Source organism: Serinus canaria, chromosome Z (assembly GCF_022539315.1).
Source record: "Serinus canaria isolate serCan28SL12 chromosome Z, serCan2020, whole genome shotgun sequence".
Taxonomy (NCBI): domain Eukaryota; kingdom Metazoa; phylum Chordata; class Aves; order Passeriformes; family Fringillidae; genus Serinus; species Serinus canaria.
This window is the reverse complement of record NC_066343.1, coordinates 42,321,244-42,335,429: the sequence shown is the minus strand read 5'-3', so window position 1 is coordinate 42,335,429 and position 14,186 is coordinate 42,321,244. Positions and strand designations below refer to the sequence as shown.

At 37.4% G+C, this 14,186-nt stretch overlaps 1 protein-coding gene across 2 annotated transcripts in view; it reads right to left on the bottom strand.

The window, feature by feature from the left end:
* Window positions 1-14,186, bottom strand: part of MLLT3 (MLLT3 super elongation complex subunit) — a 119,882-nt gene that overhangs the window by 23,456 nt on the left and 82,240 nt on the right. For both annotated transcript variants that reach the window (XM_050987331.1, XM_050987332.1), the window contains one exon: window positions 13,331-13,936. In XM_050987331.1, the coding sequence (XP_050843288.1) occupies window positions 13,331-13,936 (606 nt within the window). The remainder of the gene's footprint in view (window positions 1-13,330; window positions 13,937-14,186) is intronic.

The following is a 14,186-nucleotide window of genomic DNA, read 5'->3' as shown; positions in this document are numbered from 1 at the left end:
ACTGGTGCCAACAGCACCCATGCTTCTAATTACCAGCAGGTGTCTTTTATCACTTAAGCAATGCTTTTTGACAGTTTTACAGATTGTTAACCCATGGACTTAGGTATTTATGGCTTTACGCACTTGCCGTTCTGCTCTTATTCACTGGTTCCTAATCACAAAATATTTCTTTTTTAATAGGTCTGAAATTAACTAAAGCCTATCTTTCAACAATAAAAGTTTAAGATAGTATCAGTGAAGAGCTTCTCTCATATGGTCTTTTCCTGTTTTACCAGTTTTCTCTTTCTACAGACAAGCTAATGAGAGTTTGGGCCTGAACTGTTCATTAGTGCAATGACCCCATATGATTTATTGCATTCTTAGACAGTCTACTTCGTTTTAGTGCTCTCACAGTGATGCACAGTAGACAGTGACTTCTTTATTAGGCCTGATTGAGGGATGCTGTGCTTTGAAACTGTTCAGCAAAAAGAAGGCAATTTTCTTTGGCCCAAGTTTTTCATGAAAAGGTACCTTTTTTACCAGTGATTTTTCTAAATCACCTGGCTTCTGCCATTTTCAAATTCTTGTCTGTTTTTACAAGTAGATCACTCTTGAGCTGCAAACAATTTTCAGGCAAACCCACCTGTTTATAGCAAAGGATATAATGGAGCTGTTTCTGTAATATTTTCCACGTATCTCTTCCCATATCCCTTCAAGATATGACTCTATGGCTTTAAAAATAACCCCCATCATTTCAAGCTCTTTATAAATTCTTACATTAAGAAATAGAAGATATCTGTATGTGGATGACAATGGTTTTTCTAGCTTTTCCCTGAACCATTCTTGAAGGAAGCTTACAAATTGTTTCTTGAAGTAAACCTGAAGTGATGAAGCAATATCTCATTTCATATCAGTCTACATATTTCTTATTTTTTATGCATGATAGTGTAGAGGCATATGTTTCCCAGTGCTATGCATACTGAGAAGTCTGTATACTTGAAACTACCTATACAGCTGAGCATTCCTTCCACTTCCACTTCGTGCAGATTTAGAATTTCAGGGAGGAGGAACATGCTCCTGAAGAGCAAGCCTTTTTCTCTTACAGGACCCCTGTACTTACAACATTTACTGCCACTTAAGTGCCCTGTCAGTGACTTCAGTTTTCGGTAGAATAATTCAATCTATCTGTAGTACACACAAGAGGTTCCCATTGAACATCAGCAAACAGCTTTTCACTGCAAGGGTAACCAATCAGAGGCACAAGCTGCCCAGGGTGATTTTGCCATCTCCCTCCCTAACAGGTATTGAAAGGCTGTCTAGACAGGATCCTGGCCACCCAGCCCAAAGTGGCCCTGGCTGAACAGCGCAGATAGACCAGATTACAGTCAGAGATACCCTCTAACCTCAAGGAGTCTGTGATTCTTTGAATTTGAAAGACAGCCTTAATTTAAAAAGTAGCATCTAGAAAAAGCCTTAATCAAATCTTTGCAACTGTTTCCTCTGAACAACTGCACTGAATCAAGTGGGATTTGCATTTTCTTACAGACTGTCCTACTGAAACATGTTATTTGATTTTGAAAGAAAATCCTTTTCCTTCTGCATTTATGAATATATTTTATTTTACCTTTATAAATCAAAATTTGAGACAATGCTAACATAAAACTCATAAATCTCAGTAGAGATTTAGAGAAGAGTCATAAACAGGAGACTGAGCAAAAAATGTGGATAAAAATTCTTTTGTGGAACATTGTACAATAAAATTGAAAGATGAAGCACTAGTGACGATTGTTCTGTAACCATAGGGTATTTTTCCTGAAAATACCTTAATGGAAAAGAGTGGCAGACACATAGTAAAGCAAGCAAAAAAGTACAGGAGGGAAGATCAAGGTTTGCGTTGCAGAGTAGCTGAATACTACAGTTTCCCTTTTAGGATTTCAGGACTACAAGATAATGAGTAAACTAAGGATAAAATAAATTAAAATTGTGTATTGTCACATGAGTATGAACATGGTCCTTAAACACAAGAGGCAAACTGATCGAAGTTCTCATCAGATAAGCCTTTCCAAGAAGGATAAAGGCTGTCCTGAATATGTAGGTAACGCCGGCAAAGACAGGGTCATACAAAGGCTTTTCAAAACTGTCACTAAACACTGTGTTATTTAGACCACCAAAAATGTGTGAAAAGATATCTATATTTGTGAAGAATTGATAAAGTATGAGCAGCGCAACATGGGAAATTTAATAGGTCTGTATTCCATACAAAGTCTGAACTATGTGGGGAAAAAAATGAGGCCAAACAATATAACATATACTTGTAAAACATTGCTCATTTTATAAACCCAGTGGCATGAAAGCCCTGTGATGAGAGGATGGAGACTATCCCTCTGCACTCCTTTAACTGTGGAAAGGCCAAATGAAGCTGACAAACAATACCCAGATACTGATTTTCTGAGAGTTTGACTTAACATTTTAAACTTTCCCTTTGAGAATTTCCCCATATTCTATGCACAGAGTTTTCCCATGCCAATAAAGGAAATGTGTTTTGGAAAGAAAGTAACTTCAATTTTAGTACTAAACAGAAACCAGAAAATTCAGTCTTGGTATTAAAGCTAAGGTGAGAGCTTCATTCAATTATTCTACGTCTTCTACTCTAATGGGATTAATAATGATAGAAGATAGGTGGTAGTTTTTCTGGCCAGCCCCTTCAGCTGCTGTGTTGGAAGACTTCCTAACTCCCTTCTCTTGTGCTGTTTTATCTACAGTGCCCTATGCTATGAAAAGGCCACTGAAAAGGACTGATGTTAATACATTCACAGTTTACTGTTTGAGAAATCAAACAGACAGTCTGCTGTCACTTTTGGGGCAGCAGGAAGGTGGATCGCCTAAATTCTCCCAGATATAAGGTTCTAGTGTTACGAGTTCACACACTCGTATTAACAATAGAAGCAACTGGAGAACCATCTACATGTAAAATTGCTTTTATGGGTATAATTTATGGTGCATTTCTCCACATTAGAAATTTGGTCTTCTCAGCAGGTACTCAAAGCCTTTGCAAATTCACCTCAGTTCCCCTCTATTCTTATGCAGCTCAAACTTGTAGAACACTCCCAGCAAGGCCCCACACTAAAACTTTACTATGTGAAAAGTTTGTTGGGGTCATACAAATCAAGATAATACATACCTAAATGTAGGAAAAACAACAGCTTTTTTTTTTTTTTTCCCAAGTCCTGCTGCACAGGCTCTTGAACTCACGTCCCAAAAAACTAAATAGTTCAAAATTTAACTAAAAAATCCAGAGAGATCAAATGCATATCTCTGTTGCTCCTGTCAGTTTCACAGCAAGCCTCATCGCACTTACTCTTCCCTCAAACTTAACTTCTGGGATTTAAATTATTATCTGAAAAACTCTGCTTTCATTTATTGTACATTCCAGTTTCAGTGAAAAGCTGAAGAGACAAAAATACAAAAATATATGCCGTATCCTGAAAAATTCTCAAGTCTTTAAAACCAAACAAAACTCCTCAAATGGTTTTTCAAAATGTTATGATTTTTAGCCAGTCTTGTGATACTGTAAACTTAACAATGATCTTTAGATATGATGTTTGGCAACAAGATGCTCTACACACATTTTTCTCTATAGATCTGGAACATCTAATACAATGGTTCCTAAGCACTCACTCTATAAAAATACCATGTGTTTGTCTAGTAGTTTTCACAAAAGATCATCCATATTATATACACACTAACCATACAATACTAATTCTCTGAGAAAAAAACCTATAGAGCAGATTTCCATTTTCTTATTGGTTCTTTACTATTTACAGCTGACACATCTGCGTGCTGTAACTTTGCCTATTCAAGTACTTTTACAAAAAGAATACTACAAAAAGTAATCCTTATTTAAAGCTCCTTATCTCTGCTTCTCTGATTTCAAATAACTTTTTGATAGTGTGATCTGAGTTTTACATTAATAGAGTTTTGCTTCTGTTTCATAAGACATAAGAATATAACACACAACAAGGACAATCTCTTACAAAAATAAGAAAACATGGCATTTATTTATATATCAAGTTCATTTCACTCAAATTGTTATAATGTAGCGTAACCTACTTGTAATGTAATCAATAGTTAACCTGAATAGGTACCTTAACCACTGAATGAAGTTATTAAAAATATTGGGCTATAATTACATTATTTCAAATACTAGCTAAATTAAGATCTCATGTACAAATCAGATCAATCTTGAGTTTTACAGTGTTCAAAGGATCAAAAATGTTGTATATGACACAAACAAATAAAGTTGAAACACCTCATCTACACACTGTCTCCTTTAGCTAAAATTGTAACATTTAACATGCAAAATTTTATTTACTCTTACTAGCCCTCTCCCAAAGCCACCAAGAATGGCCAAATTTAGGCCACCAAGAGCACCAAGAACAAATTCCTCCTTTGGCTTTTTCTGCCCTGAACTGAGTAACTTTGCAACTGAATTACTGTTGTCCAGAATACTCAGACCATGGCACTTTACTTGATGATATTTTACTCTTCTTGTGGAAGACACAATGTAATAAGCTCTATCTTGAAACTATGTCTTTTCCATCTACAAAATACAGCTGCATTGTAATAACTAAAATCCACTATAGCAGCACCGGCAATGGAAAAATACCATTCATCCACTGAAAGATACTAAAATTGTCCCAGCCTGTATCTACTTCTTTTATTGACACAGTTTAGAATGTAATACTTTTGCAGCTGAATTGCGAAACACAGGTAACTGTATGTAACGTCCTCCAAATATTTAGGTAATACCTAAAATTACCTCATACAGAGCAGCAAAATCACTTGATTTGCTTCTGTCCTAGTTAAGACTGTTCACCAAGTATGGTATTAAATAGCATAAGTTTTGTAATGCTTTTCTGACTGGGTTAATCAGTGCTGAGGCACTGATCCAGTTATTGCTGGCCCCAGTTGTGGTTATCCCCAGATGTGTGTGTCATCTTTTCCTTGGGGAGCTCAGGCACAGGTGGAGCTGCCTGTTAACCTCAGCAACAAAACACAGCTCTGCTGCTGATGGGGTACTTATTATCAGTTGCCTTTAAAGTCTCCTTTCATTTCACTCTGAGATGATGATACAAGTTCTGTGGATATGTAAACAGAATCTGTGAAATGCAAATAGCTCCATTTATCCTTATCTTCTAACTCTTTTGTATGAAACATTAATTCCTTCAACACTGGGCATCATTTCCGCACCTTTGCCAGATGGCTTGCAAAACACCAAGTACACAGTAAGAAATTCCTTCATGTTCAGGTAGCCACAGCAAGAACAGGTAACATGTCTCAAGATAGTTCAAAAAACTCTACATACATGTTCTGGACACAGGCAGCCCCATCTTACTGTGCTACACATGTGAAAAGGCTGTCATTTGCATTAGGGCAAAGACATTAATTGCCAAATTTCTTGGTCTCTCCAGAGCAGCACAATGTTAAAACAAATAAACAAATCTGATCACCGAATAAAACTCATCATGCAATTACTTGTTTTCAGCCCCAATGGGAATGAATGGTGTGAGATATTGCTGTTCAGAGAGGGGCACTAGAAACCCCAATGACATACCCAATGCCAGAGGAAGCACTAAGTACACATTTCTGTTGGGCAGATAAAGATATCTATTTTCAAGGGAGGCTGAAAGCCTGAAAGCTTAGACACCTTCAACAGAAAATGTTAAGTTTTAGTACCAAGAGAGCTGGCTGTTTTACTCAAAGTTTTCATGGGTTTGGGGTTTTTTGAGTTTGGTTTTGGGTTTTGGTAGGAAAAAGCAGGAAGTAATTAATTTTGCAACATCCTTCTCTAACAAAAATGTAAGCTGTACTGAGGTATTGACTAAGCCAAAACAGTACTACTGTATAATGACTCAGAGAGTTAACGCAAATTCACACTAACATGCTTAAGCTACGTAGCAATTTTTCTACTGCCGATGTGGTGATGTCAAACTACTGTCAATGAACACTCAAAATATTATTAAAATTGGTTTCAGGTAGGACACTTCCCTTAAACAGCAGTGGCTCCCTGGCAGAGAGAGAGTGAATAATGCTGTCAAGAGGGAAAGGCAGCTGCCATACAGAGGGCATGAAAGAAAACTGCTTGATTACATCTGCTTTCATTTATTTCCTCTACCAGGCTCATGTACACACTTCAGTATTGGGACACCAGAAACACACAGGCACCATCTCCTTGAATCTGGGGCAGGCAAATGATGTCCATCAGGAGCATCCCTTGCCCATTCCAAGAGGGTCCCCCAGCATTCCTCTGCAGTGTCAAACACACAGCACAGCCTTGGGGCTCCACAGCACAGGGAGATGAACAGCAGTCCCTCCCTCATGAGCAGGCAGTGCACAGGCACGAGATAGGGTACACATTCACTGCAGCAGTGAGCTCAAACAGTCTTTATCCTGTGTTAGTAAAAGTTAAAGACTTAATTTTTTTTTCCCCAGGATATTACTGAGTCTTTAAAATATAAAAATTTTAAATTGTGGACTTACGGTGTGTCATGAAGAGCTCATGTCTGTCATCACCAGAGTACAAGCCTCTGAATGGGAAGTATTATCAAAATTATCTAATGAAGTTCATGGGGAGTTTGGCAGCAAACTTTCAAAAATACATGAGTATACCATGACATTTTGCCCCCCCAGCCCCCCAAAGAAGTGTAAACATACTGGTTCCACATAAAAAATAAAAGGGCATAAAAGCCTTGAATAGATCTAACTCTTGTAAATAAAATGCCAGCTGAAAATCATCAGGTGTTAGATTTTGTTTTAAATACATGCAGCCATTCTTCTGGATCACAATATAATTTATATAAGTAGATAGATAAAGCAACTTCAAAGCTATGAAATCCTTATCAAGAAGATCTCAATTATCATTAAAATAAAATATCCTCTCCTTAGTATTTTATTATTTTGACTGTAATCCACCTTGGCATCTCAAAATTGTCATGACTTTACTGGATGTGAGACTAAGTCTTTTTATGCCACAAACGCCCCCTCTCCCCCAGACAATTACAGTATTGGCACCCAATTACAACCCTTACATTCTGCAGGATAGCAGGTAAACAGGGTTTCCAGTGCTGAAGTGCAGGAAAAATGTCCCCAGTTTGAACCTGCATTTATGCAAATACTTGAGTTAATTCACGAGTAGTCACAATGAAGCAGATGTAGCCAGCACTTGCAAATTAAGCACAATACTGCTGCCTGAATTACTAGCTTAATAATAATTAATGTTAGTGTGGTCAAAAAGTGACGTGTCCTAAAACTAAACAAAAACCCAACAGACTTCGCCTCAAGAATACAAAATTTCATGGCTCTCACAAGATTACTTTTGCAACCTGAACATTTAATTGTTTCTGCACAGTTTGTCTCCACTGCTTTATTTCTAAATTCTTAACATTTCTCTAAGCCAGTGATTTCCCAACACACACTGGTAACAAAACTGTCTCACTTTTAACATTTGAGCTTGCTTCCCAGAGCATCTCTGCTTTTCTATCATGCTGCTTCCTCATGCAGCAATAGTAATTTCACCATATACAGAACAGCCTAACATGCACCCAAGCTTTTGTGAGTGAACACAAAGCATTTTTCACTTCATAGTAACACCTAATTAAAATAGGTAAAGTATAGCAACTGAATGGTGCCATACCACAGCAGATGCTGATGGCCACAGAGCACACTTGTGCCTACTGCCATTTCTCTAAAGAGGTCTGCTTATCTCTGGCCACTGTTTCTCTCTGAGCATATACCTGGAAGGAAACACCTAAGACTGTACTATATTTACCTGTTTGTGACTACTGAATTACCTCCTTGACACAGGAGTACCATGTCCAACAATAGCACATCAGTGGTTGGCATGGTCTTAAGAGCAGTGATATTTCCAGACTAGAAGCAGAAAGACTTCATTTAATTACTACACAGAAAGCAAGGAATGTAATAATATGACCATTGCAAACCCACAGGGCCCTGTTTGCAGTGAAGCACATGATCAGTATTAACCCTGTTCTGCACCATTAATCATCTTGAGAGTCACAGCCACATTTACTTCACAAATAAAATAAAATCTATCTTCTCCTTTTTCTTTTTGGCCTTTGGTAACTACATGAAAACAGCACATGGAGCTCTATCTCACTACTGTTCCTTCTGGCTTTAAATATTACCTGAAAAAGCACTAACTTTAGTTCCAAGCCCTGGCAGAAAGTAGGCTTTTTCAGCTAACAAGGGCCTGGAGGTTTCGCAAGACCATGGGGATTTTCAAAATGTTCTTCCACTTTTGCAATCGTCAAATTACTACATCATGTGCCAGACTGAAAGTAGCATTTTATGGATTTCTTTAAAAAGGTACTCCGACTCTAAGACTGCTTTAGGACATGTAAGCATTTAATTAAGTACAAAGGCATACTCTGTGTGATCTCTACTGTATTTTCATTGTTCCATAAAGGCCTTCCTGAGAAGGAGACGGGATTTTTTCCTAAAGGCAAAAGACCCACTAAATGTACTCTGCTCTTAATAACTGAAACTCCTTATGCTTGAGCTGTCACATTTTGCTAGCACACACTTCTGCTTAGATTGTATTTCCATAGGCTTTGACATGCCAAAAGGCTGCTACCATTACTAATGCAGTGACATAATGCAGGAAGGGAAAAAACAATACATACCACAAGCAAAATAATCACACCAGAAGAAATTGATTTGTCAGAATTCAGTCCATTCACGTGGACTCCCTAAAAAATCCACCAAACCGCTGTCAAGCACAGCAGACTTAAAGAGTTGTTATTCAGCTCTCTACAACAGGAGATACATGGAGGATATTTAATATCTGAATAAGTATGTATCATCTGCCTTATCTCTTCTGTGCCTTCCTGCTGCAGCAACTTCACCAAGAGCCATGTAACATTTTTTTTCCTTCCTACTCAGTCAAGCAAAATCAGCAGTAATCAAGCAAGAAGTATCTAAGCATCCCTTCTGAAATGGCTCCACAGCTCAAAAGGGGCAGCTCCAAAATTCTGTATTTCTCCATCTCATACAACAGCCTGCAGCTCACACAAATATCACAAGACTATCACCATATTTCAGCCTGGCAGCAAAATCAAGGTCAAGTCCTTTTTTTAGCACGTTGCTGCACTATCCCACATAGGAAGCAAACAGGTGGAGTTTTGATTAACTAAAACACCCTGTAATTGAATTTAAAAACAAAATATTTAGAATTTTGAAGCAGACTGTATTAATATGCCTATGCTTCAATAAAAACATAAATCTGCATGCTTTCACTCAATACTTTATTTTGCATGTTTCATACCAAAGCCAGTAAAATAGTTTTTCAGCCTTTATGTGTGATTTCGAAATGAACTCAAAAAAAATCTGATACTCTTTTGAGCACCTAGTTAACCAGTAACACTGAAGTCCAATGTACTTAAATTCACACATGTATGTGAAAAGTGATACTTACAAAGCAACATGAAGAGAAATGCAGACACTTGTTTTACTTGCCAACAACTCAAAGTCGACAGAAAAACAAAATTAAAATAAATACTGCAGTGTTCCACACTACAGTGTATACCAAACACACCACAGAGGAATGACCATACATGGTCTTGGTCTAACTCACACACAGAAAGACTATTAAACAAGGGCAGAGATAATCACTACGCAAGGGTGTGGTTCCCTGTATTTCCCACTGAATTTTACAGAGACATTTGAAGCTCAAAAAAAAAGACTGACTAAAGGGCACCAAAGGACAGTGCCAGCTTTCTGAAATACACCAGAGACAACAGCATGCTAACCTGTTTGGATTCTGAAAGGTGAAGTTCAAGGGATAGCTCCAAGGAAAGATGAACCATTGGCAGACACTTAACATCCTGAAAAAGAATGCACCTCTCTTAGGGAGTGCTGTAACTCTACATCCTCTACCTCATGGAGGCAAAGGCCATGTTTTAAGTCTGAATACCCATAATTAGGTAGAGTATGATGCCTGTACTGTGAAGGGTTAAGCACACTCTACTTTTTTGTCTGAAATTCAAGCCCATTGATTGATATGATACACTCCACCTCAATTCACTGAACTTGGGTTGCATCCAAAGAAATAGGGGGAGCAGGAGCATTGCCATCCTGTAGCACCATCCCAGTGAAACAACAGCTCTGTTTAATCATGCTTGTAAGATTCCTCTACCACAGGGACTTTTCAGAATGTCATCCTTATTTTAAAATCCCGAATCCAGACTTCACAACTGAGAACTGATAAAGTACTATATCTAATTCTGAGAACCATCCTATGTGTGATGAGCAACAGCAAGAAACTTATTTTTGCAGTAAGTTCTACATTCTACATTGCACTTTGTATTACAAATTTATCATGCTTTATATGTGAAGTTATGCATATGAGGCATATGAGTATATGCATATGCAATACCAGTAAAGAGAACAGTCACCATTTTGGAATATGTGTGTTTGAGAACGAGACCACCTCTTACTCCCTACAGTGAAGAAATTTCAAAATTCTTAGCAAAGTTGTTAATAATTTCATTCTATAAAATGTATAAATATTGCATTAATGCAGTATTATTATGTTTGCATAAATGTCATAAACAAAACCTGAAGTACAAAAAATGCACCTGACTCAGAGTTAGTATTTTTGCAGTATTCTATCAATTTTCTTTTAGTTACTGATTTGTAATGTAATTTGTTATACCTAACCTAAATTTGCTGAATTGGGTATAGAGGTTTTGCTTTCTTGAAGACATTTAAGAATAGATCTGGATACTACCAGTTATACTTCCATTGTTCATCAGGGCTATGATACCTACCACTCTAACTGTACCGGAGTAAGAAATAACAATTGACTTAATTTTACAGCATAATATTATGCCAGGATATGACACTAAAGAAGCATCTTCCCAGCTTCAGGCAACCATGTTTGTCAGTATCATGAAGCCTTGACAGATCTGAAATTACTGAAATTTTACAGAAAAAGCACTGTCCTATTTTCACTTCCATTACTTTCTATGTAACATTGCAAGTTTTTACCTTTTTCTTTTCCTTAATATGAATATGTTTATTGGATATGCCCTTTATGGATATAGCTGTGAAACTTCCTGAAACACTTAGAAGCTTACCCAATACATACAAAAAAAGTCCAAGCTAATTCTTCCAACATACAAAATTATCCTTATTACACTGCTTCATCACCTTTTATTAGGTTCCCTGGTTAAAAGTGGTAAAATGCAGAAGGAATATCTTGTAAAATTCTGCAGACATTCACTAACCAGGCTGCCCAGCTGTTTCTACCTTACAGCACTTGAAAATTGTGTGACTCAAGTACCTTAGGGGATTATTCTGTGTTTCATAGATAGTTTTTATTTAAGTGAGTATATTACTGACTTTCTAAACAATATCCCATCACTGACCGGAGCCATACTAGCCTGATTTATTAAGAACCACAGTCCAAAAGTGGCAGGCATCCTTTTCACCCATTCAGACAGGACCACACTGTCCCCCCACCCATGGAAGACCTATGTGTTCCATGATCCACTATGTCAACATTAAAACAGGCAGGAGTCCAAACCAGCAGGATTTACTTCTCTTGGAGAGCACTTCAGCAGTTTGCTCTCTTAGTAACAGTGGCTTACAGAGTTAGAAGACACTGAATCTGTTTTTTAGCTTCAGTATAGAATTAAGGAACTCCTTAGGTCCTACAGGTCAACTGCAGATGGACGATGGACTTGTGGAAGTGGACTTGCATCAGCCTATTAAAAATACAGAGGTGTTCCCATTATACAATTGGTAGTGGGCAAGAGATTGCATGACAACAAAGAGAAAAATACCTAACAGCAACTAAAAAGGATTAGTTTTAACTACCACTCATATATCTTTCACATATCATTTATTTTCAAGTTGCCAAATAGCACACACCTCTGCAGAACAATTTGTAGAATTCCACTTACATTTAATTTGCTTGTCTGAATTCTTCTGTCTTAAAAAAAAAAAAAATGGAGAATTGCTGCAGCCAGTAAAAGCATATGTGCTCCCCTATGGCATTCAAAAATCTATTTCAATTAGCCTGCTCTACTGAGGGTATATAGTACATCTTAATGCTAGTGAGAAATTAAAATAGAATATTCAGCTTTTTAAAAAAAAAAAAAATATTTCCCACTAAGGGTGACAAGTATGTATGTTTTCAAGTTTGAAGACAAACTGTTTAAGTTTCAAGCCATAATGAGAATGCCACTCCAACCACAGAGTATGCCCTGTGTCATGCTGTAAAGCAGGGCTTGTTCTGTTGTATACCTTCTAAATTTAACTGCCTTTGCATGCCCTAAGGGACCAGTCATTAAAAGGTCACTTCAGAAGTAAATTACCTTCTCCCTCACAGGAAGTTTCTACAAAGTAAAAACCTAATGCTGACACCTCCCCATAGCAAGGCATTTATTGTCTGTTCCAGAGAGGGCAAACAGGGTTTGATGGCAATACTGGAGACACAAATCAGAAAACGGAAAAACAAGAGAATTGAACAGGAAAGGCTGGGAAGAATTCCTCTACCATGCACACTACACCTCTAGCCATAAGCACAAATAATGGCACCGAACAACGTTTCTCCTAACATACTTTTCCTTCTCTACATGTCTCTATGAAAGATGTTTCTGAAAACCAAAGTTGGCTAGAAGAATTATTAAAATCCTGATTTTAATCGTAAAATTAAAGAGCAAATCATACTTGAAACAGATGAGTAGGCACAGTAGATAAATACTTTCAGGAGAGCGAATTTCCATTAAAATGTCTTTCTTCTGGGTAAGCCTACCACTTGGCAATAGATTCCCCTCATGAGAGTGAGATTCTAGGAATTCCTCTTCCAAAAAATTGGCGTCATTGACAGAACTGCCTTTTTTAGCAAAAAAATAAGTAACTCTCTGATATAACTGCAACCCTTTCCTGGCTTTATTGAACTCTCTAATACCTGAAAACAAAGACTTAGAGTGTAAAATACAAACATTTTAATCAATTTCCTTTTCTCTGAAAAGAAACATGCATTTCTGAAAAACATCAAAAGAGTAATATTGTTTATAAATATCTCCCATACGCTTATTTTCGTAATGTTGACAATTACTAACTGAATAGACTTGAATAGGCAATACAATTCAACTAGAACAGGCATAAGCTTGAACATGGCCATCAGCATCCCTCAGTTTGGACAAACTGCCAACAGACAGCAAAAAGAAAGGGAAGAACTCAAATTTGGTGCACAGTCCCACAGACTACGAATAGTCAATACAGAACTGAATAAAGTATTAAGCAAAACCAAACAAGCACTTACGTCAGATTTGGAGGACACGTTTTCCTCCACGTCAGAATCACTGGGATCTACAATATCATCAAAGGGTGGCAGAGTAGGCGTCTTCCTTTCCAGTGCATCAGTTTCAATTTTGACTCTCCCCACCTTGATTTGAGATTTATCTTTTGTCTGTTTTTTGTCAGCTGAACAAGTAAGAACCAGTGGGGGGGCAGTAGGAAAACTTTTAAATAATGAATCCGAGCTGGGTTTTTTTCTTTTTCTTGCAGAAGATTCATCAGTGTCCAGCATAGGGGGCCTTTTGGTGAGAGTCTTCTTTTCTTGCTGCTGCCCACACGTTATGGTAAGGATAGGAGTGTTTTCAGATTTTGGTTCCTTGGACATGGGTTTGGGTTCCTTGAAGGCTATCTTAGGAACCATTTTTTCATCTCTTAGTGGTTTGTTTTCTTTGGGTTTCTTAGAGGATTCTTTGGAAGATTTGTTATGTTCCCTGGAAGGTTCTTTGAAGGCACTTTTTTGTTCTTTTGAGTCTTTAGAATTTTTTTCTTTGTGCTCCTTTGTTAACTTCTGGGTCTTTGAAAAACTGTTACTACTGCTGCTGCTATTTATGTTCAGAATCCTAGCTGGGTCCTGCAAAGAGCAGATGCAAAATTTTACTTTTAAAAAAAAAAAAAAAAAAAGAAAGAACCCTTAAATCCTCAAAAGGCAAATACAATATGGACATGGGGCTCATATTAAGAACTTGGAACAGCAGGCGAGTAACCAGGACCAGGAGTAGAAATAACCAAGTAAGAACAAATAGAAAGCCCAACATTTGGTCAAAACATCTGTTACAAACTGGTGGAACATAAGCAGTTATCACTGCTGGTCAAAAAGTTAC